General features: G+C 45.9%; 2 protein-coding genes across 2 annotated transcripts in view; both read left to right on the top strand.

Moving 5' to 3' along the window:
* Positions 1 to 7,608, top strand: part of LOC139367367 (ELKS/Rab6-interacting/CAST family member 1-like) — a 341,621-nt gene extending 334,013 nt beyond the window's left edge. Inside the window, exon 19 of the mRNA XM_071105566.1 lies at positions 7,378 to 7,608. The gene's annotated coding sequence lies outside the window, so the exon portion shown is untranslated. The remainder of the gene's footprint in view (positions 1 to 7,377) is intronic.
* A 2,783-nt stretch (positions 7,609 to 10,391) lies between these two features.
* Positions 10,392 to 24,081, top strand: part of LOC139368898 (wingless-type MMTV integration site family, member 5a) — a 30,735-nt gene continuing 17,045 nt past the window's right edge. Inside the window, exons 1-2 of the mRNA XM_071108375.1 lie at positions 10,392 to 11,927; positions 15,379 to 15,542. Of these exons, the coding sequence (XP_070964476.1) occupies positions 15,403 to 15,542 (140 nt within the window). The 5' untranslated portion in view covers positions 10,392 to 11,927; positions 15,379 to 15,402. The remainder of the gene's footprint in view (positions 11,928 to 15,378; positions 15,543 to 24,081) is intronic.

Here is a 24,081-nt window from a genome sequence, read left to right as displayed (position 1 = left end):
ACCACCTCTCGGTCTAGCATCTGTAATTCTAGCTAACATTAGCACCTCTCAGCCTAGCATCTGTAATACTAGCTAACAGCACCTCTCAGCCTAGCATCTGTAACACTAGCTAACATTAGCACCTCTCAGCCTAGCATCTGTAACACTAGCTAACATTAGCACCTCTCAGCCTAGCATCTGTAACACTAGCTAACATTAGCACCTCTCAGCCTAGCATCTGTAACACTAGCTAACATTAGCCCCTCTCAGCCTAGCATCTGTAATACTAGCTAACATTACCACCTCTCGGTCTAGCATCTGTAATTCTAGCTAACATTAGCACCTCTCGGCCTAGCATCTGTAACACTAGTTAACATCAGCACCTCTCAGCCTAGCATCTGTAACACTAGCTAACATCAGCACCTCTCAGCCTAGCATCTGTGCCGCTAGCTCACGCTTGCTTTCACTCAGCGTGTGTTTGCTCAGATGAAGGAAATTATGTAATTAGCCAGCCAGGGATTGTTTTCTTTTTCTCTCTCCCTCCCGCCTTTTTCTCCTCTCCTCTGTGAGCGATTGTTCCAATTTAAGCTAAGCCACACCCTTATTCCTATTTCTAATTAATCTGCTCACAGCTTCAGAAGGAGAAATCAAACTATATTTCTCACATTATCTTTCTCTCTCTCCCCCTCTCTCTCTCTCTCTCTTTCTCTCTCTCTCTCTCCTGATTCCTCTTAATTGTTCAATAGCAGTTTTGTTGGAAATCAAAGGTTGGGTTGAGAGGTGTGTGTGTGGGGGGGAGTGGAAATGGGGGGGGGGTTGTGAGTGTGTGTGAGAGGGGGATTCATGGTTGAGGTAGGTGGGGGGGCAGTATTGGGTGGGGGTGGTGGGGAGGAAAAGCCGGCATTTTGCTCTCTAATTCCAACAGGCCTCGAGGCCTGGAGCGGTGCACTAAGAAGGGCCTCACTGTTGCTCCCTGGATCAGCCAGGTATTGCTTACATAAAAAGCAAGTGAAAACAGCTGTAGGGATAATTAGCTTGATTCTCCATTACATGCCATGAGGGCCAATAACTAAAAAATGGAGTTTTGTTTGGGTTAGAACTACAGCCCGGACCAGGAGGAAGTTGTAAAAGTCAGGCAGAAAAAAAGAGAGAGCTCTTGAAGCAATTGTTCCATGGGAGATGTTCTGCCTCTCTGGGCTGGTTGATGGAGACCATATTTTTTTCATCAGGGTTTGAAAAAGGGCCCTGTTCCAATGCTTGTGTACGCGCACATTGTGTGCGCGCACGTTCATACACTTTTATGTTGGTACATGTCTGTGTTTTTATTGTGCAACAGGGTGGCAAAGCAACATTTATAGTGTTATGGGAGACATCAAAAACGGTTTAATGATGCTCCAATGTGAATGTGTGTGCGTGTGTGTTATGTGTTCTATTCAAAGTTATGCGTGTTGGCATAGTTTGTCAAATAGTTACCAGCTAACCTCTTCTGATTGCCACACATTAACCTCTTCATAAGTTGACCGCTACAAAATCAGATTTATTGGGGCTGGAGTATAGACTACTGTAAAGTAAAGGATATAATATTATGTAATATTATACAAAGGTGACGTTTTATTATAATCACAAAGTCATTTTCCTAGACCTAGAAGATCCACACGATAGCGCAATTGACATTTAAAGGTCATTTCCATCTGAGCTGACATATGCAGCGTTTACCTTAAATGCGGTCTCATTGAACCCGGGATCATTGCCTTTAAATGTCAGTTGTGCTATAACGCGGTCTGCTGCACTCCGGATCTAATCTTTTCATCGACAGATTACATACTAGCTTCCAAGCGACATCGGACCTGTTGTAATGTGGAGCAGAGTGACTGTCTGACCTGTTGTAGTGTGGAGCAGAGTGGCTGTCTGACCTGTTGTACTGTGGAGCAGAGTGACTGTCTGACCTGTTGTAGTGTGGAGCAGAGTGACTGTCTGACCTTTTGTAGTGTGGAGCAGAGTGACTGTCTGACCTGTTGTAGTGTGGAGTAGAGTGGCTGTCTGACCTGTTGTAATGTGGAGCAGAGTGGCTGTCTGACCTGTTGTAGTGTGGAGCAGAGTGACTGTCTGACCTGTTGTAGTGTGGAGAAGAGTGACTGTCTGACCTTTTGTAGTGTGGAGCAGAGTGACTGTCTGACCTGTTGTAGTGTGGAGTAGAGTGGCTGTCTGACCTGTTGTAATGTGGAGCAGAGTGGCTGTCTGACCTGTTGTAGTGTGGAGTAGAGTGACTGTCTGACCTGTTGTAGTGTGGAGAAGAGTGACTGTCTGACCTGTTGTAGTGTGGAGTAGAGTGACTGTCTGACCTGTTGTAGTGTGGAGCAGAGTGACTGTCTGACCTGTTGTAGTGTGGAGTAGAGTGACTGTCTGACCTGTTGTAATGTGGAGCAGAGTGACTGTCTGACCTGTTGTAATGTGGAGCAGAGTGGCTGTCTGACCTGTTGTAGTGTGGAGCAGAGTGGCTGTCTGACCTGTTGTAATGTGGAGCAGAGTGGCTGTCTGACCTGTTGTAGTGTGGAGTAGAGTGACTGTCTGACCTGTTGTAGTGTGGAGCAGAGTGACTGTCTGACCTGTTGTAGTGTGGAGTAGAGTGACTGTCTGACCTGTTGTAGTGTGGAGCAGAGTGACTGTCTGACCTGTTGTAGTGTGGAGCAGAGTGACTGTCTGACCTGTTGTAGTGTGGAGCAGAGTGACTGTCTGACCTTTTGTAGTGTGGAGCAGAGTGACTGTCTGACCTGTTGTAGTGTGGAGTAGAGTGGCTGTCTGACCTGTTGTAATGTGGAGCAGAGTGGCTGTCTGACCTGTTGTAGTGTGGAGCAGAGTGACTGTCTGACCTGTTGTAGTGTGGAGCAGAGTGACTGTCTGACCTTTTGTAGTGTGGAGCAGAGTGACTGTCTGACCTGTTGTAGTGTGGAGTAGAGTGGCTGTCTGACCTGTTGTAATGTGGAGCAGAGTGGCTGTCTGACCTGTTGTAGTGTGGAGTAGAGTGACTGTCTGACCTGTTGTAGTGTGGAGAAGAGTGACTGTCTGACCTGTTGTAGTGTGGAGTAGAGTGACTGTCTGACCTGTTGTAGTGTGGAGCAGAGTGACTGTCTGACCTGTTGTAGTGTGGAGTAGAGTGACTGTCTGACCTGTTGTAATGTGGAGCAGAGTGACTGTCTGACCTGTTGTAGTGTGGAGCAGAGTGGCTGTCTGACCTGTTGTAGTGTGGAGCAGAGTGGCTGTCTGACCTGTTGTAATGTGGAGCAGAGTGGCTGTCTGACCTGTTGTAGTGTGGAGTAGAGTGACTGTCTGACCTGTTGTAGTGTGGAGCAGAGTGACTGTCTGACCTGTTGTAGTGTGGAGTAGAGTGACTGTCTGACCTGTTGTAGTGTGGAGCAGAGTGACTGTCTGACCTGTTGTAGTGTGGAGTAGAGTGACTGTCTGACCTGTTGTAGTGTGGAGCAGAGTGACTGTCTGACCTGTTGTAGTGTGGAGCAGAGTGGCTGTCTGACTTGTTGTAGTGTGGAGTAGAGTGACTGTCTGACCTGTTGTAGTGTGGAGCAGAGTGACTGTCTGACCTGTTGTAGTGTGGAGTAGAGTGACTGTCTGACCTGTTGTAGTGTGGAGCAGAGTGACTGTCTGACCTGTTGTAGTGTGGAGTAGAGTGACTGTCTGACCTGTTGTAGTGTGGAGCAGAGTGGCTGTCTGACCTGTTGTAGTGTGGAGTAGAGTGACTGTCTGACCTGTTGTAGTGTGGAGCAGAGTGACTGTCTGACCTGTTGTAGTGTGGAGTAGCGTGACTCTCACCTGTTGTAATGTGGAGCAGAGTGTTTGCCTGACCTGTTGTAGAGTGACTCTCACCTGTTGTAATGTGGAGCAGAGTGACTCTCACCTGTTGTAATGTGGAGCAGAGTGACTGTCTGACCTGTTGTAGAGTGACTCTCACCTGTTGTAATGTGGAGCAGAGTCAATGGGCTGCATCGTTCTTTGCCTGCCCATTTGAGGATCTGTGACTTTTAACTCCATTTGGAAATATCTATAGGTTCCTCCGCCTCATTTTATAAATGGATTTCTTTCTGTTTGGACAGAAAATACTCTGGGACCAGAAGTAGGCTTAGCTGTCACTTGTCTCCCTTTGCATTTCCCTCCCCCTTCATCCTACAGAATGGCTTATTTCACATCTCTCTGCTTGGTAGAGTGAGGGGTAACTTTGTGCCGGTAATTGAATTTAGGCAACAACAAAAAAAATCTGAAAAAGAACAAGAGTCATAGGATAATTGCTAGTGAAAGAGCTGAGTTCGTACATAGGTGGTCCCCAAACTCTGCAAGGATCCTTTTTACAAGCTGTTTACATTAGTACCACTTAAAGACAAAAAAAAAATCAAGAGCAGCCCGACTCACTCAAATACAGACGTTTTTGGTCGGTATTCAATCCCTCGACAGACAGGCAGGCTGGCAGACAGGTAGGAAGGCAGAGGCTGGCAGACAGGTAGGAAGGCAGAGGCTGGCAGACAGGTAGGAAGGCAGAGGCTGGCAGACAGGCAGGCTGGCTGACAGGTAGGAAGGCAGAGGCTGGCAGACACACAGACAGATAGACAGTCTCCTGTGTCCCTCTCCCTCCGTCCCCTTGTCTTTAGCTCCTGTCATTAGACTGATTACCCAGATGACCCCAACACCTCTGTTCAGACCAAGCTGGTTATCTTCAGGTGTACATCACTGTAAAGTTGGTTCAGGAATCTCAAGATGTTTTTTTTTTATTGACTCCTACGAGTATCCCATGTACGTATGGGCACAATGATGTATCGGTCCTGGTACACTCACACACACATGCCCCCACGTGCCCCCACATGCCTGCACACACGCAAACACACACAGCGCCTTAATGCTGGTATGGCAGCAGTTAGACACTTGTATCTTAAACATGATTATCTAGCATGCTGTATGCTATGGCAAAGTTAACAAGTATTCATTTGGGAAAGACTCAACCCTTGTCTGAACCACAGTTACTGTGGGAGCACAGTACAGGAGGAGGCGAGATGGGAGGAGTGTGCGACGGAGGTGTGGTGGTGGGAGGGTGAGAGAACTAATGGACCTATAAGAGGAGTGAAAGAGAAGGAAAGATGAAGGGATGAGAGGAAGTAGGAAGGAAGGACAGTGATTAAGATGGATAATGTCCTGTGTAGTCTATTATAAGGAGGGAGGAAACATCGTTAGATAAGGTCAGTTTTCTGATGTCGATAAGAATAGTAGATCCCCCCCCCCAAAAAAAAATCTGGAATTTCAATTATACACACAGACATTACCCACCCAGATGCCAAAACATTTTACATATTGTGGGAGAAGTTGTGATGATTACGTTTCACGTTTATCTAGAGCTGTCCATCTGAGGATTATGAAGTACTTTACCATTTAAGAGGGTAACTTACCTCATTCTCTGCTAATGTGGAGTATCTACAGGAATACTGGCCGCTGCCATTCTACAGTATGTGGGAGCAGCCTCTCAACATACAATAAGAATGCTAAGTAGTCTCGCAACCCCATGTGTGCTATCCATATTTTGTCAAAGAGCCCTTCCAGTTTCAGTTTCAGTGTATAGCTGCACAGTAGCACCACCTTGTTGAAACAGAGCAGACATTTTGTGTCTAAGCATGGGAGAGTTTCCCCTAGATAGTTATAGGGTGCGAGATAAGAGCCACTCTCTTATCTCGCACCCTATTACTATCTAGGGTGGAATCTATTCAGATTGTCCAGTTGTGTTAAAGTTATTTCAATATAAAATTGCAACCACAGACACTAACATGCATGCACCCAAACATGGCGTGCCTTGGGAACTTGTCTGCCTGCCTGATTCCTGCCTGCCTGCCTAGTTCCTGCCTGCCTAGTTCCTGCCTGCCTGGTTCCTGCCTTTCTGCCTTCCTGGGCCCTGTCTTTCTGCCTGGGCCCTGTCTGCCTGAATCAGTAGAGCTGCTCCACCGGGATGAACAGGAGTGTGTGTTTGGTTCAAAACCCGGCTCACCAGCAGCTGTAGGGAGACAGAAAGAACAGGGAAACAAACACAGCCCTGCCTGGCTGCCTGGGCCCTGTCAGCCTGGGCCCTGCCTTCCTGCCTGGGTTCTGCCTGCCGCGGCCCTATTTGTTGATTCTTGGGCCCCAAAATCATTAATTAAAGTGCAGACGACGGCACGGTAACCTGAGGAAAGCCTCACACACACATATGAGGCACACACTAACCCACACACAGCACTCCCTGTCGCATAACAAATGATGGCACTTGGTTTAATTGCTGAGGCTGTTTATTTATTTACGTCTGTAATGGATGGTGGTCTTCGGCCCGGCAGCCAATCAGCAGCCAGAGAGAGGGAGACAGGAAGAGAACCAGAAGCCCTGCAGACCTGAACAAATTCCACAGGATTCTGCACTCTTCATTTCACCCTCGAGTCTACATGGTCCGCCTTTCAGTCTAGCTTTAACTCTTTCTCTCTTTCTGTCTGTTCTCTCCCCCTCTTTTCTTGCTCTCCTAGTTGTGTTTGTTCTCCTCTCTAGCCTTTCCCGAGTGACTGATGGGATCGCCGTTCTTGATTGGTGGTTATTTTGAGAACTGTTTGCTCAGCCAATGGGGCGCCCTGGTCTTACAGATGTAGGATCTTAATTTGAGCCAGTTTCGTATAGCAGGAAAATAATAATTCAGCTGCAGGAAATGTGAGTTATTATATGGATTATAATTAATGGACATTTTTGTAGGGGTTATTCATTTTTCGCAAGGGAAAATCAAGTCTGAAATTTCTAAGTTGAAATGACAAACTTCAGAACCCTTTTTAAACCTAAAATACACTACAAGTTTGTTTTGCATTGCAGGAAAGTTATCCTGGAACAGGTGATCAAATTAAGATCCTACATCTGTATATGGCATACATCATTGTTTTTTAAACTCAACCCACAAATGAGACCCTGGACTTGATTTTGTTGCTGGCTGGCTTCACAACAAAGACCTAAGTAACAGACACATTCCGATTTTGGTTTGTTACAAATGAGCACTCGATGTTTGGGTCTGTGCCAAATACGTTTAACGCATTCTTAAGGAGATCTGGAGACTTGCCAGACTGTTAGAGGGACAAAACAGTCATGCTATAACTAAGAAAAAAACCAAACACGCTTGTATGGAAGAAACCGTTTGAGTTGATTTCTCCATCACTGGCTGATGTCTGTTTATGCTGCTCTGGTAGGTAGATGTGACGTGGTGCCTGTTACGAAGCACTGGGGAGTTGGCTGAGGTTTCCTTTAATCCACATAACAAGCTCTGATGAAACACCCTTCTTCATGTGCGTGTTTTATAAAGTGTTCTCTCACACCGATGCCGGTTCTTTCTATGTCTCCCTACAGCTGCTGGTGAGCCGGGTTTTGAACCAAACACACACTCCTGTTCATCCTCTACTGATCCAGGGACCAGACTGGCTGCAGCAGAGTCTCAGGATCCTGCCCACCTGCCATGGTTGAAGACAATCCTTTTCCTGCCTTCAGTTGCAGAGATGCTCTCTTTCCTCCCAGTGTTTGACAATCAGAGAGCATAGACTCGTAAAGTCCCATGACCTCCGAGGCTCCGTTGGACATGTAACCCTGACTGTTTCCACTGTACTTATGAACTACGACTTTAACTCTCCAACAGTCAACCAATCATCTCACTGCCCCTGCCAGGTTCACTGACTGACTGATAAATCCTAGACAACAAACTAGTGTCGTTTTTTTTAGATAGTTTGTGAGCCCTTGAAAGACTATGGGAAAGAGCAAATCCTGATGTGGGTTTGTTTACGTAGCCACATACGGATAGCATTAGCATGGTCCACAACATGGACCTCAGATCCACATGGACCTTCTCAATGTACCGTGCCAAAGGAACCACTCCCTGTCAGCAGAGAGACACTGAGAGGGGAACCGGGTTCCTATTACTCTAGAACCCTCAAAGAGAACTCAGAGAAGTGTTCTGTATATGCTACCTTTCTCTGAATGTTCTTAAGTCTGGAAACACTCCTGTCATCCTATCACTGGACAGCTCTCTTGGTTGACAGTAATCCAGGTAGACGATGTCCATAGGAACTGATCTAGGATCAGTGCCCTTTCTAAATCCTTAACTATCAAGTGGGAAAACACAACTGACCTCAGACCAGTGTCTAGGGGCAACTTCGTCCCTCTCCGGGTGAAGGGTATAAACTGTGACCAAACAAAACCCTATGAGGAAATCAAACTAGGATCTGTTTAGAGGTTGTTTTTTCTCTTGTGTTTTTCTCTCCCCCTGCTGTACTTTGTTTGACTAACGAGTATCATGTTGTGTTTGTTTTTCTACATCTGAAACAGATTGAGTACTGTTCTCTTTGAGGTTTGTATCAGTTGTGTGTTTCTGCTTGTGGGTGATGTTTTATTTAGTAGTGTATTTATTGACTAGTTTAATTGCAACATGCATTGGAGTGGCAGTATTTAGGTAACCATGTTGAAGTCAGCACTCCCCAATCATCATTTTGGAATCAGAGATTGAGGAGTGCTGCTTTCAGGGGACGAGTTGTCTATACATATCAGTTTACTAGTGAGGATGTCGTGGTGTTTGAAGGTGACATGATCTCCGTTCTACTGAACCAGCAGTAAGTGTTTAGCTTGTACAGTTTTCTGTGTGTGTGTGTGTGTGTGTGTGTGTGTGTGTGTGTGTGTGTGTGTGTGTGTGTGTGTGTGTGTGTGTGTGTGTGTGTGTGTGTGTGTGTGTGTGTGTGTGTGTGCGTGCGCGTGCGTGTGTGTGAACAGCGTGAGGTCTCAATATGCTCAAACTCTGCTATTGACTTGTTATACAGTGTGTTGCCATGGTCAATATTAGTTTCTCGTTCAATAAAAGTGTGGCGTTTTTCTCAACTGTCCGGAGAATGTATCTTTATCAGATAATCACAAACATAATTTAACATGAATTTTATCAATAGTTATGTTAATAATCAGTGGATATTTTGAAATCATCAACTTTTCTGAGATTGAAACAATAGTGTGATTTTGTTTCCCTTCATGGTCTCCCTAAACCCATCTCTGTCTCTCTTTTTCTCTAGGTCTCTTTCTCTCCCTAAATCCATCTTTCTGGCCGTCTCTCATTCTCTTTCTTTCTCTCTCTCTCTCTCTCTCTCTCTCTCTCTCTCTCTCTCTCTCTCTCTCTTCTTTCTCTCTCTCTCTCTCTCTCTCTCTCTCTCTCTTTCTTTCTCTCTCTCTCTCTCTCTCTCTCTCTCTCTCTCTCTCTCTCTCTCTCTCTCTCTCTCTCATAGACTCAGACAGATGTTGTCCAGCTTTCCTCCTGGGGGGAAGGGGTAGTGAGTGGTGGTGATTAAAGGGGGGTTCAGTTACGTGGTTGGGCTTGTTTTAGGGCCGCTGGAACCTAACGTAGCAGGCGTAAAATACATGCCTGAAACTGGATCCCCTACATACTGGTCAAAAGGCTGTCAGGGGAAGTTCTCTTCTGCACTGTTCAACCAATCCAGTAAATGTGGAGGAGGAGTTAAGCTGGAGCAACGCCTTGTTAATGTCCAAAAGTGGAAGTGACGTCACAGGCTCTCTTTCCGTTTCCCCTGGAAACCAGAACATCCGGATGTTGGGGGACTCGGCAGGGGCTAGGACCACTAACCCAGTCACAGCTCATCCAACCGCTGCCTTAATAATAATGCATACTGCACACAAGCTAGCTATCAGCAATGGAGCATGGGCTCAGCACTGTCTACACTACAGCTATGGAGACTAGTAGGCAGGCAATGTCTCTCTGTCCCTCCCTCTCTCACCTTTCTCCCCTGATGGATGATGACAGTGTTACAATGTAATGGTCTCCTTCACTTTGTGCTTACAGACAACAGCTTGGCCTCTCCCTCTCTTAGTGATACAGTGACTGTCTGGTGCGATCTCATGGCACCTCTATGGTGCACACACAGACACAACAATGAGGACTCCAAGGGCAAACTCACTCATCTCTCCGATCACAAAAAAGCACTGCAGAGGCAGGCCTTTCAAAGATTGGCAGGCACTATGAATGTGAACGTGACATCAGAACACACACACTCACACACACACACATTTTGAACAAGTCTTTATTTGGGCAGGCAGCCAGGCATTCAGGTGACTAAGCAGAAAGTATATGTTTAGTTAGCATTTAGAAGTTGTTTTTTTCCTAACAATCATTGATAGATTTGTTTTATTTATTTTCCTCTCAAATCCACTAGAATCCAAATACATTTGAACCAGATCTGTGATTGGTGGAAATACTTTATAAACCAATTAATAATGGTTTGCTGCCCCCGACTTCTCTCTCCTAAAAAAAAAAAAAGTTTGGAGCTTGTAGTCTGAAAGTCTGTTAAACAATAATGTCACAAACCCGGAACACTTCGCCGTCATACCTCCATCTTGTTCATGTCCAGTGTTCTGCGATAACGTCCATGTTCGGCGATAAAATAATAGTTATTCTAATGACCATAATGCTTATGCATACAGTCCTGCGCATGATGAGAGCACTCTGTATAAGCAAACAGTGTCGAACTGCTTGTCTTGGTTTTTACTGGGAGGTAACTCGATCCCCTGCGTCTGAAAATCCTAACTCGGCTCTGGCACGGATAGACTAATAGCCCCGGGTGCTTTATACGTTTATTTTAGGTAATAGAGACGCTTGTTTTGTTACAGCCCGTTCCGCCCTTTTTTTTATTTATTTTTTTATTTTTTTACAATTTCACCTAGACGCAAGTTGCGAGTCTTTCCCACTTGGCCCGCTTTCTTTGCCGTAGAAAGTTTAGTGACTTTAAAGAAGGGCTTTGGGAGAAAATGTGGAGCGCATGCGCCATCTAGAAGTTTTCCCCCGCGCATCAGTGCTAGGGTTTGCTAGTTAGAAAGAGGAGGCGACGAGGCAGGTGACAGAAGGAGAAGGAGTTGCTCTTCAACACACACACTATCGGGCGGGGGTTATCTCCACGAGCGTACCTTCTCCACGCGAGTTCTCCATCTCTCACACAGTACTGCTGTTTGGAGTTTTCTTCCAGTGACAAGCTTGGAGTGGACTTGCGGCAATTCGTGTCTTCCACCACTCAAAGTTGGATGTGTTGAACGCACTTTTTGCTGGTAAAGTTTTTGTTCCAGAGTAAATCAACGGAGGAGTTCAGGAGAGAGCGGCGTAGTTCTGTGCAGAATGGAGGATGAAATAACGGCCTCAGGTTTGTGGCGAGGAACCCAGCAGTGTGGATGTTACCACAGGTAGAACACGTTCTGAGTTCAAGGTGTCACCGCTGTAGGATCATCTCTTCTCACCTATCACCGGTTCATGTGTTTACCTGCGCTTTACACATTAGTGCCAGCCCGTCGGAACATCTACAAAGCCTTCGGAACCTCTACAAATCTGCAAGGAAACTTGGAAGGATAAAGCTACCGCTATCAATCCTCCCAACCATCAAAAGAGTGTTGGCAACAGTTTATTACAGCTGACGTTTCTGGCCACGGGCACTTGCTAGTTAGTTTCTTGTGAATGTTTTATTTGTCATTAAGTGTTTCCGCGGATTCACGCCCACGTTTGTTAAAGGCTCTAATTATTCATAGTGCTGCTGGACATTGTAAATAACCCCCGTCGTCTCTGCAAGAGCTCTCCTCTCCGCTGTCCCGCGCTCACGGAGCGCATTCGTCGATAACGGATCGCCTATGCCAGTCTTCCGACACTGAGCCGCAGGACTACCACGGTTACTGCCACCCTCCTCCGTTACACACCGGACACTATCCCGTACAACCCCGATTTAGCACTAACTGCTTTGGATAGAAACCGACCTGAGCCAACGGTATAAGTAAAAGGAGTCTCTCGAGCCCACTACGGCCTTGGCACTGGGATTATTCCTTTAATAATCATCTCACCAAAGTGGATTATCGTTCATAAAGAATTGTTTTCCGTGGTGAGTATAGTTTGCTCTCTGATTTTGTTCGTTATCGAATAGTTATTTAGAGATCGGTTAGCAACTAAAAAAAACTAAAACCTTTTCCCAAATTATGTCCTCGATTCTTGGCATGCTTAGGACTCATTTTTCGTTAGGAATGATTCTCGTTTGTTTGACCGCAGCCTGCAGCCTATATAAAAGCATTTTTCTCTTAACCATTATAATTTTTCTCCTGAAGTACACTTTTTAAAACTCTTTGTTTGTGCAGTGTTAAACTAATGCCACATGTTTTAATTTGTAATGCCACCCTTGCTCTCTTTCTCGCTCTGCTCCCTCTCCGTCCATCAAAACATAGACTCTGGCTCCCTCCTCTGGCCTCCTAAAACGCGTGTGTGTGTGTGTGTGTGTGTGTGTGTGTGTGTCTGTGTGTGTGTGTGTGTGTGCGTGTGTGTGTGTGTGTGTGTGTGTGTGTTGGAAACTGATATGCATTAATGAATATTTGGTAACGTTTAATGCATCTATTTATGTTGACTCTGTTAATAAAAAAAAAGCACAGCGTCCCTTGAAGGCGGTTTTCCACGTATGTACATTTAGTCTACATCTGACATGGACGAAACAATGGACATACACTGATTTATTCATTATCCTTCCAAGAATAATCAATAAACCATGTCAAGGACGCTTTTTATAGGAGCATTTATTTGTCAATCTGACGATAAATGATTGAGCTACACGGGCCTTTTACTCATTGGTCATGTTTACTTTCTCTTCAGAGTTGTTCTCAGAATATGAAATATTTGAAAAGTACTATTTAAATATTGACCGATATTTTGTATTATGGTTTAGGCTTAATTTATTCCCCTGTAAATGTGTAGATGGTATTAATTTATTGTATTCGAGTATTATACAGGGGTATCAAAACCAACGCGTTTGTTGGTCTTACCCTGTAAGATTTGAACATTAATTTAGTTAACTTGATTAGCTGATATGTAATAGACTTTTTTTTGCCCGTCCAAGTCCATTCGTGATTCTCACTGCTCAGGGTGGAGCCGAAATTAGGCCGTTTCCATCCTAATTCAATAGCCCTACTCGGTGTGCGCTGACCATATCGTTAATACCGAGGAGTGGTGGTCTGGTCTGAACGGTGTTTTCTCTGCATCACTTGCTTGTTGGGTTCATTCAAGAAAATAAATGACTCTTAAAAAAATGTTTTGAATTAATTGGAATTTCATTCAATTGAACCCCTGAATTGACGAAATGGAGGCGTCTCCAGGACCTCAAACCTGGTTGTTTGTATGACAGGTCACGGTTACCGGTTAAAGGTTAGCCTTCCACTGATTCAGATTTCACGTGCACCCCATTGCTCTCCCTATTTCAGCCCACTCCATGCACCCGTAGGACTGAAGGAAGCCAGCAATATCCGAGACAAGCGGTGGCTATCATTCAGACTAATGTAGGCTATACATTTAGTTAATAAATTATTTGATGTAACCGGGCCGGGCATTTTTCACGGACTATATAAAAATGGGGACTTTAGCCGCCAGCCCGAACGGCAGTGCGCAAACTGAAAGCGTGTGTGAGTGAGAGAACATTTGGAATTAAACTCTAAAATGACCATGCAGAGATGCCACTTTCTAAACAGCAGGAAACATTTGAGGGAAATTATTTAGACTGTTATACCGTTTGCTTTTTCATTAGAATCAGAACAGCAGACATTCAAATTATTCCAGACCCAAAAACGGAATTGGATTTATAGGCTCATACTTCTTAAATTATGCAAACTTGTTTGCAAATTTCGCATTAAAATCACGATTTTCAAAAGTAATTTACAGTTAATGAGATCTCAACTTCACCTGGACATCGACACTGTAACCTACCACCCATTATTAAGTAGTTGGTTGTTGGCCTGCATGTACCGCTTCAAAGCGTATGCCATACTAATAAGAAATTACGTTAAAAAAAACACACACACACACACACTATGCTTTTAAAGATATCCATTTAGGTTTTCATATTGTCATTATTTAAAATGTAGTAGCCTTCCAATTCCACATTTAATATTTTTTTTACATTTTATATATATATGATCCACGCATTTATAAACTTAATGTAGATAAATATCTATATTAATATATTAATGCTTTCTGCGCATTTTTTTAATTAAAATGATGGGTTATTCCGTGGTGAACACTTGTTATTAGGACGATTAGTGTTATAATAACTTACTTACAAAATGATCATGTAACGAATTAACGAATAAAATGTTAATAGCAAAAAGTGCATTCATTTGGATGTAAAAAAGTTTTATTTTTAAACCCACAGAAAAATATTTTTGGGGGAATAGGACAGCCTTGTAACTGGTTCACGAACGGATAAATAGCCTAATGTTTAGGCTTCATTAAATTATGGACAGTTTTGTGTTTATTTCGTATCATTTAAAATGATCCTAAAATAGTATTTGTTAAAAAAGATGACGCAATTAAATAATAATATAATTAATAGTTTACAGAACTTCCTCATAACTCAATAAATAGCTTATTCTTGTCTTGTAATTGATTTAGTCAACATAGGGTAGCCTAAGCCTAATACACCTTAAACAATCATTTCACATCGTCATGAATTGAAATAGGTCTAGTGATTGGTCAAATGCGAAAGCAATATTTAAACTATACGCGAACTGGAAAAACTTGTCTCCGAACAGTGGGAGAGAGGCTTATAGGACATGTCATCAATGGACTAGGATGCTTTAAGAAGATACCGACTTAAGAAACAGAATATGAAAGTATATTTAGAGCTTCTGTAGGAATGTGTGTATTTTTATCTCATCTGTTTTTAACTGCGCATTACATGTCAATTTAAGTGCATCACTGTGCTATAGTTGAACAGAGGGGGTCTCTCTCTCTCCTTGTCTGATTGGCGCAGGAGAAGAATGCTCTTATCGTTGGTATAATGAACTGACTGTCTGTTAGGAATGTCTGGTTGAAGGGGGTTTGAAGGCCATTGTTATTCTGTCTTCTGTGATTCACACACTCACCTGCTGCCAGAGGACTGCTCTGCTGCAAGCACCGATGGCCCCAGGCCTCTCAACACAAGGCACACACACACACACACACACACACACACACGCTCACACACACACACATGCTCACACACAGATATATGTATATGTGTGTATATATAGCGATATATATATATATGTATGTACACACACAGAGGGAGAGCAACAGTACACTCATAAGTAATGTTTCTTTATCTCTCTGACAGTCACACACCACATACCATACACAGCATTTTGTAACGGCCTCTTACCCTCTCACAGTCTGACTGTGGAGACAGATGTACTCAGACAGACAGGATATGTGTACAGTCCTCTGTTCTGTGTGTGTGTGTGAGCGTGCATGTGGACTGGCTATCGGTTGTGCGTGTGTGTGTGCCTGTCTGATCTGTCTGTACTGCCGTCTCTCCACAGAGCTGATCCAGTAACTGATCCAGCATGTTGTTCCTGCGGAGGCTGGTGTGTGTATGCTGTCCCTCGGCACCGGCGGGGAGTGTGTTGGACTCCAGACCGTGTGTGTTCGCCCTCACACTGCTCACACTGCTCCTGCAGGTGGTGGTGGAGGCCAACTCATGGTGGTATGTATACTCTACATCATACTGCCCTACTCTCAATGTGGTGGCTGTGCCAGAGTGGTGGCTGTGCCAGAGTGGTGGCTGTGCCATTTGATCCCCCGCCCCTCTCTCTCTCTCTCTCTCTCTCTCTCTCTCTCTGTGAGTGTGAGACGGGCCGCTCCGATCCCACCACATGATACAACATGCTGACTCTCTTACTCTGACTCCATGTCTCTCTGACTCGATGTTTCTCTGTCCCTCTGTCTCCATGTCTCTCTGACTCCATGTCTCTTTGTCTCTCTGTCTCTCTGACTCCATGTCTCTCTGACTCCATGTCTCTCTGACTCCATGTCTCTCTGTCTCCATGTCTCTTTGACTCCATGTCTCTCTGTCTCCATGTCTCTCTTACTCTCTGTCTCTCTGACTCCATATCTCTCTGTCTCCATGTCTCTCTGTCTCTCTGACTCCATGTCTCTCTGTTTCTCTGACTCTCTGTCTCTCAGACTCCATGTCTCTCTGTCTCCATGTCTCTTTGACTCCATGTCTCTCTGTCTCCATGTCTCTCTTACTCTCTGTCTCTCTGACTCCATATCTCTCTGTCTCCATGTCTCTCCGTCTCTCTGACTCCATGTCTCTCTGTCTCTCTGACTCCATGTCTCCATGTCTCTCTCTCCATGTCTCTCTGGCTTCATGTCTCTCTGTCTCTCTGACTCCATGTCTCTCTGACTCCATGTCTCCATGTCTCTCTGACTCCGTGTCTCTGACTCCATGTCTCTGTCTCTCTGACTCCATGTCTCTCTGACTCCATGTCTCTCTGTCTCCATGTCTCTTTGACTCCATGTCTCTCTGTCTCCATGTCTCTCTTACTCTCTGTCTCTCTGACTCCATATCTCTCTGTCTCCATGTCTCTCTGTCTCTCTGACTCCATGTCTCTCTGTTTCTCTGACTCTCTGTCTCTCTGACTCCATGTCTCTCTGTCTCCATGTCTCTTGACTCCATGTCTCTCTGTCTCCATGTCTCTCTTACTCTCTGTCTCTCTGACTCCATATCTCTCTGTCTCCATGTCTCTCTGTCTCTCTGACTCCATGTCTCTCTGTCTCTCTGACTCCATGTCTCCATGTCTCTCTCTCCATGTCTCTCTGGCTTCATGTCTCTCTGTCTCTCTGACTCCATGTCTCTCTGACTCCATGTCTCCATGTCTCTCTGACTCCGTCTCTCTGACTCCGTGTCTCTGACTCCATGTCTCTGTCTCTCTGACTCCATGTCTCTCCGACTCCATGTCTCTCTGTCTCCATGTCTTTTTGACTCCATGTCTCTCTGTCTCCATGTCTCTCTTACTCTCTGTCTCTCTGACTCCATATCTCTCTGTCTCCATGTCTCTCTGTCTCTCTGACTCCATGTCTCTCTGTTTCTCTGACTCTCTGTCTCTCTGACTCCATGTCTCTCTGTCTCCATGTCTCTTTGACTCCATGTCTCTCTGTCTCCATGTCTCTCTTACTCTCTGTCTCTCTGACTCCATATCTCTCTGTCTCCATGTCTCTCTGTCTCTCTGACTCCATGTCTCTCTGTCTCTCTGACTCCATGTCTCCATGTCTCTCTCTCCATGTCTCTCTGGCTTCATGTCTCTCTGTCTCTCTGACTCCATGTCTCTCTGACTCCATGTCTCCATGTCTCTCTGACTCCGTGTCACTGACTCCATGTCTCTGTCTCTCTGACTCCATGTCTCTCTGACTCCATGTCTCCATGTCTCTCTGACTCCATGTCTCTCTGGCTCCATGTTTTCATGTCTCTCTGACTCCATGTCTCTCTGTCGCCATGTCTCTCTGACTCCATGTCTCCATGTCTCTCTTACTCCATGTCTCTCTGACTCCATGTCTTCATGTCTCTCTGACTCCATGTCTTCATGTCTCTCTGACTCCATGTCTTCATGTCTCTCTGACTCCATGTTTTCATGTCTCTCTGGCTCCATGTCTCTCTGTCTCTCTGACTCCATGTTTTTATGTCTCTCTGGCTACATGTCTCTCTGTCTCTCTGGCTCCATGTCTCTCTGTCTCTTTGACTCCATGTCTCTCTGACTCCATGTTTTCATGTCTTTCTGACACCATGTTTTCATGTCTCTCTGACTCCATGTCTCTCTGACTCCATGTCTCCATGTCTCTCTGACTCCATGTCTCTCTGACTCCATGTCTTCATGTCTCTCTGACTCCATGTCTTCATGTCTCTCTGTCTCTCTGACTCCATGTCTCTCTGACTCCATGTTTTCATGTCTCTCTGACTACATGTCTCCATGTCTCTCTGACTCCATGTTTTCATGTCTCTCTGACTCCATGTCTTTCTGACTCCATGTCTCTCTGACTCCATGTCTCTCTGACTCCATGTTTTCATGTCTCTCTGACTCCATGTCTCTCTGTCTCTCTGACTCCACGTCTCTCTGTCTCCATGTCTCTCTGTCTCCATGTCTCTCTGACTTCATGTTTTCACGTCTCCAGGTCTCTCTGACTCCATGTTTTCATGTCTCTCTGACTCCATGTCTCTCTGACTCCATGTCTCTGTCTCTCTGTCTCCATGTTTCTCTGTCTCCATGTCTCTCTGACTCCATGTCTCTCTGACTCCATGTCTCCATGTCTCTCTGACTCCATGTTTTCATGTCTCTCTGACTCCATGTCTCTCTGACTCCATGTCTCTCTTTCTCCATGTCTCTCTGACTCCATGTCTCTCTGTCTCCATGTCTCTCTGTCTCCATGTCTCTCTGGCTCTATGTCTCTCTGACTCTCTGTCTCTCTGTCTCTCTGACTCCATGTCTCTCTGTCTCCATGTCTCTCTCTCTCTGACTCTCTGTCTCTCTGACTCTCTGTCTCTCTGTCTCTCTGACTCCATGTCTCTCTGGCTCCATGTCTCTCTGTTTCTCTGACTCCATGTCTCTCTGACTCCATGTTTTCATGTCTCTCTGACTACATGTCTCCACGTCTCTCTGACTCCATGTTTTCATGTCTCTCTGACTCTGTCTCCATGTCTCTCTGACTCCATGTCTCTGTCTCTCTGTCTCCATGTTTCTCTGTCTCCATGTTTCTCTGTCTCCATGTTTCTCTGTCTCCATGTCTCTCTGACTCCATGTCTCTCTGACTCCATGTCTCTCTGACTCCATGTTTTCATGTCTCTCTGGCTCCATGTCTCTCTGTCTCTCTGACTCCATGTCTCCATGTCTCTCTGACTCCATGTTTTCATGTCTCTCTGACTCCATGTCTCCATGTCTCTCTGTCTCTCTGTCTCTCTGACTCCATGTCCCTCTGTCTCCATGTCTCTCTGTCTACATGTCTCTCTGACTCCATGTTTTCATGTCTCTCTGACTCCATGTCTCTGTCTCTCTTTCTCTCTGACTCCATGTCTCTCTGACTCCATGTCTCTCTGTCTCCATGTCTCTCTGACTCCATGTCTGACTCCATGTCTCCATGTCTCTCTGTCTCTCTGTCTCTCTGACTCCATGTCCCTCTCTGTCATGTCTCCATGTCTCTCTGACTCCATGTCTCTCTGTCTCCATGTCTCTCTGTCTCCATGTCTCTCTGGCTCTATGTCTCTCTGACTTTCTGTCTCTCTGTCTCTCTGACTCCATGTCTCTCTGTCTCCATGTCTCTCTCTCTCTGACTCTCTGTCTCTCTGACTCCATGTCTCTCTGGCTCCATGTCTCTCTGTTTCTCTGACTCCATGTCTCTCTGACTCCATGTTTTCATGTCTCTCTGACTACATGTCTCCACGTCTCTCTGACTCCATGTTTTCATGTCTCTCTGACTCTGTCTCTCTGCTTCCATGTCTCTCTGTCTCCATGTCTCTGACTCCATGTTTTCATGTCTCTCTGACTCCATGTCTCCATGTCTCTCTGACTCTCTGTCTTTCTGACTCCATGTTTTCATGTCTCTCTGACTCCATGTCTCTGTCTCTCTGTCTCTCTGGCTCTTTGTCTCTCTGACTCTCTGTCTCTCTGTCTCTCTGACTCCATGTCTCTCTGACTCCATGTCTCTCCGACTCTCTGTCTCTCTGACTCCATGTCTCTCTGACTCCATGTCTCTCTGACTCCATGTCTCTCTGTCTCCATGTCTCTCTGTCTCCATGTCTCACTGACTCCATGTCTCTCTGACTCTCTGTCTCTCTGACTCTCTGTCTCTCTGACTCCAGGTCTCTCTGTCTCTCTGGCTCCATGTTTCTCTGTTTCTCTGACTCAATGTCTCTCTGACTCCATGTTTTCATGTCTCTCTGACTATATGTCTCCACGTCTCTCTGACTCCATGTCTCTCTGACTCCAGGTCTCTCTGTCTCTCTGTCTCTCTGACTCCATGTCCCTCTGTCTCCATGTCTCTCTGTCTCCATGTCTCTCTGACTCCATGTTTTCATGTCTCTCTGACTCCATGTCTCTGTCTCTGTGACTCCATGTCTCTCTGACTCCATGTCTCTCTGGCTCCATGTCTCTCTGGCTCCATGTCTCTCTGGCTCCATGTCTCTCTGGCTCCATGTCTCTCTGTCGCTCTGTCTCTCTGACTGCATGTCTCTCTGTCTCCATGTCTCTCTGTCTCCATGTCTCTCTGTCTCCATGTCTCTCTGTCTCCATGTCTCTCTGACTCCATGTCTCTCCGACTCCATGTCTCTCTGTCTCCATGTCTCTCTGGCTCTATGTCTCTCTGACTCTCTGTCTCTCTGTCTCTCTGACTCCATGTCTCTCTGTCTCCATGTCTCTCTCTCTCTGACTCTCTGTCTCTCTGACTCTCTGTCTCTCTGTCTCTCTGACTCCATGTCTCTCTGGCTCCATGTCTCTCTGTTTCTCTGACTCCATGTCTCTCTGACTCCATGTTTTCATGTCTCTCTGACTACATGTCTCCACGTCTCTCTGACTCCATGTTTTCATGTCTCTCTGACTCTGTCTCCATGTCTCTCTGACTCCATGTCTCTGTCTCTCTGTCTCCATGTTTCTCTGTCTCCATGTTTCTCTGTCTCCATGTTTCTCTGTCTCCATATCTCTCTGACTCCATGTCTCTCTGACTCCATGTCTCTCTGACTCCATGTTTTCATGTCTCTCTGGCTCCATGTCTCTCTGTCTCTCTGACTCCATGTCTCCATGTCTCTCTGACTCCATGTTTTCATGTCTCTCTGACTCCATGTCTCCATGTCTCTCTGTCTCTCTGTCTCTCTGACTCCATGTCCCTCTGTCTCCATGTCTCTCTGTCTACATGTCTCTCTGACTCCATGTTTTCATGTCTCTCTGACTCCATGTCTCTGTCTCTCTTTCTCTCTGACTCCATGTCTCTCTGACTCCATGTCTCTCTGTCTCCATGTCTCTCTGACTCCATGTCTCTCTGTCTCCATGTCTCTCTGTCTCCATGTCTCTCTGGCTCTATGTCTCTCTGACTTTCTGTCTCTCTGTCTCTCTGACTCCATGTCTCTCTGTCTCCATGTCTCTCTCTCTCTGACTCTCTGTCTCTCTGACTCTCTGTCTCTCTGACTCCATGTCTCTCTGGCTCCATGTCTCTCTGTTTCTCTGACTCCATGTCTCTCTGACTCCATGTTTTCATGTCTCTCTGACTACATGTCTCCACGTCTCTCTGACTCCATGTTTTCATGTCTCTCTGACTCTGTCTCTCTGTCTCCATGTCTCTCTGTCTCCATGTCTCTGACTCCATGTTTTCATGTCTCTCTGACTCCATGTCTCCATGTCTCTCTGACTCTCTGTCTTTCTGACTCCATGTTTTCATGTCTCTCTGACTCCATGTCTCTGTCTCTCTGGCTCTTTGTCTCTCTGACTCTCTGTCTCTCTGTCTCTCTGACTCCATGTCTCTCTGACTCCATGTCTCTCCGACTCTCTGTCTCTCTGACTCCATGTCTCTCTGACTCCATGTCTCTCTGTCTCCATGTCTCTCTGTCTCCATGTCTCTCTGACTCCATGTCTCTCTGACTCTCTGTCTCTCTGACTCTCTGTCTCTCTGACTCCAGGTCTCTCTGTCTCTCTGGCTCCATGTTTCTCTGTTTCTCTGACTCCATGTCTCTCTGACTCCATGTTTTCATGTCTCTCTGACTATATGTCTCCACGTCTCTCTGACTCCATGTCTCTCTGACTCCAGGTCTCTCTGTCTCTCTGTCTCTCTGACTCCATGTCCCTCTGTCTCCATGTCTCTCTGTCTCCATGTCTCTCTGACTCCATGTTTTCATGTCTCTCTGACTCCATGTCTCTGTCTCTGTGACTCCATGTCTCTCTGACTCCATGTCTCTCTGGCTCCATGTCTCTCTGGCTCCATGTCTCTCTGGCTCCATGTCTCTCTGTCGCTCTGTCTCTCTGACTGCATGTCTCTCTGTCTCCATGTCTCTCTGTCTCCATGTCTCTCTGTCTCCATGTCTCTCTGTCTCCATGTCTCTCTGACTCCATGTCTCTCCGACTCCATGTCTCTCTGACTCCATGTTTTCATGTCTCTCTGACTCCATGTTTCTCTGTCTCTCTGACTCCATGTCTCTCTGTCTCCATGTCTCTCTGTCTCTCTGACTCCATGTCTCTCTGTCTCTCTGACTCCATTTCTCTCTGACTCCATTTCTCCATGTCTCTCTGATTCCATTTATCCATGTTTCTCTGTCTCTCTGACTCCATGTCTCTCTGACTCCATGTCTCTTTGACTCTCTGTCTCTCTGACTCCATGTCTCTTTGTCTGTCTGACTCCATGTCTCTCTGTCTCTCTGACTCCATGTCTCTCTGACTCTCTGTCTCTCTGACTCCATGTCTCTCTGTCTCTCTGACTCCATGTCTCTCTGACTCCATGTCTCTTTGACTCCATTTCTCCATGTCTCTCTGACTCTGTCTATGACTCCAGCACATAAGCCTTTAAGATATACACATTTTTTGACTCTCCTATTTTCTTTCTCAATGTTTTTGCCAAACCAAAATTGTGAATATTGTATAAAACAGAATGCTGTGGTTTTTGGGTATATATCCAAATATGTGCAGACACGAACTCCATAGAAGTGACTTTCTCACTCTGTGGGTGTGTGTGTCTGTGGTAGTGTGTGTGTGTGTTGGTGTGTGTGTGTCTGTGGTAGCGTGTGTGTATCTGTGGTAGCGTGTGTGTATCTGTGGTAGTGTGTGTGTCTGGTAGTGTGTGTGTGTCTGGTAGTGTGTGTGTGTGTGTGTGTCTGGTAGTTTGTGTGTGTGTGTCTGTGGCCGTGTGTGTGTGTGTCTGTGGCCGTGTGTGTGTGTGTGTGTGTGTCTGTGGTCGTGTGTGTGTGTGTGTCTGTGGTAGTGCGTGTATGTGTTTGTGTGTGTCTGTGGTAGTGTGTGTGTGTGTGCGCCTGTGGTAGTGTGTCTGTGGTTGTGTGTGTGTGTGTGTGTCTGCGGTAGTCTGTGTGTCTGTGGTAGTGTGTGTGTGTCTGTGGTAGTGTGTCTGTGGTAGTGTGTGTGTGTCTGTGGTAGTGTGTCTGTGGTAGTGTGTCTGTGGTAGTGTGTCTGTGGTTGTGTGTGTGTGTGTGTGTGTGTGTGTGTGTGTGTGTCTGCCTGTGGTAGTGTGTGTCTGTGTCTGTGGTAGTGTGTCTGTGTCTGTGGTTATGTGTGCGTGTCTTTCTGTGGTAGTGTGTGTGTGTGTCTGTGGTAGTGTGTGTGTGTGTCTGTGGTAGTGTGTTTGTGTGTGTCTGTGGTAGTTTGTGTGTGTGTGCGCCTGTGGTAGTGTGTCTGTGGTAGTTTGTGTGTGTGTGTGTGTCTGCGGTAGCCTGTGTGTCTGTGGTAGTGTGTGTGTGTCTGTGGTTGTGTGTCTGTAGTAGTGTGTTTGTTTGTGTGTGCGCCTGTGGTCGTGTGTGTGTGTGTCTGTGGTAGTGCGTGTGTGTGTCTGTGGTAGTGTGTGTGTGTGTGTGTCTGTGGTAGTGCGTGTATGTGTTTGTGTGTGTCTGTGGTAGTGTGTGTGTGTGTGCGCCTGTGGTAGTGTGTCTGTGGTAGTGTGTGTGTGTGTGTGTGTGTGTGGTAGTGTGTGTGTCTGCGGTAGTCTGTGTGTCTGTGGTAGTGTGTGTGTCTGTGGTAGTGTGTCTGTTGAAGTGTGTCTGTGGTTGTGTGTCTGTAGTAGTGTGTGTGTGTGTGTGTATGTGTGTGGTAGTGTGTGTCTGTGTCTGTGGTAGTGTGTGTCTGTGGTTATGTGTGCGTGTCTTTCTGTGGTAGTGTGTGTGTGTGTGTGTGTGGTGTATGTGTGTGTGTGTCTGTGGTAGTGTTTGTTTGTGTGTGCGCCTGCGGTTTTGTGTGTGCGCCTGTGGTTGTGTGTGTGTGCCTGTGGTTGTGTGTGTGTGTGTCGGTGGTAGTGTGTGTGTGTCGGTGGTAGTGTGTCTGTGGTAGTGTGTGTGTCTGCCTGTGGTAGTGTGTGTGTGTGTGTGTGTGTGTGTGTGTGTGTGTGTGTGTGTGTGTGTGTGTGTGTGTGTGTGTGTGTGTGTGTGTGTGTGTGTGTGTGTGTGCGGTAGTGTGTGTGTCTGTGGTAGTGTGTGTGTGTGTCTGTGGTAGTGTGTGTGTGTCTGTAGTAGTGTATGTGTGTCTGTGGTTGTGTGTGTGTGTGTGTGTGTA

Source organism: Oncorhynchus clarkii, chromosome 16 (assembly GCF_045791955.1).
Source record: "Oncorhynchus clarkii lewisi isolate Uvic-CL-2024 chromosome 16, UVic_Ocla_1.0, whole genome shotgun sequence".
Lineage (NCBI taxonomy): Eukaryota > Metazoa > Chordata > Actinopteri > Salmoniformes > Salmonidae > Oncorhynchus > Oncorhynchus clarkii.
This window is presented reverse-complemented; position numbering and strand designations above follow the sequence as displayed.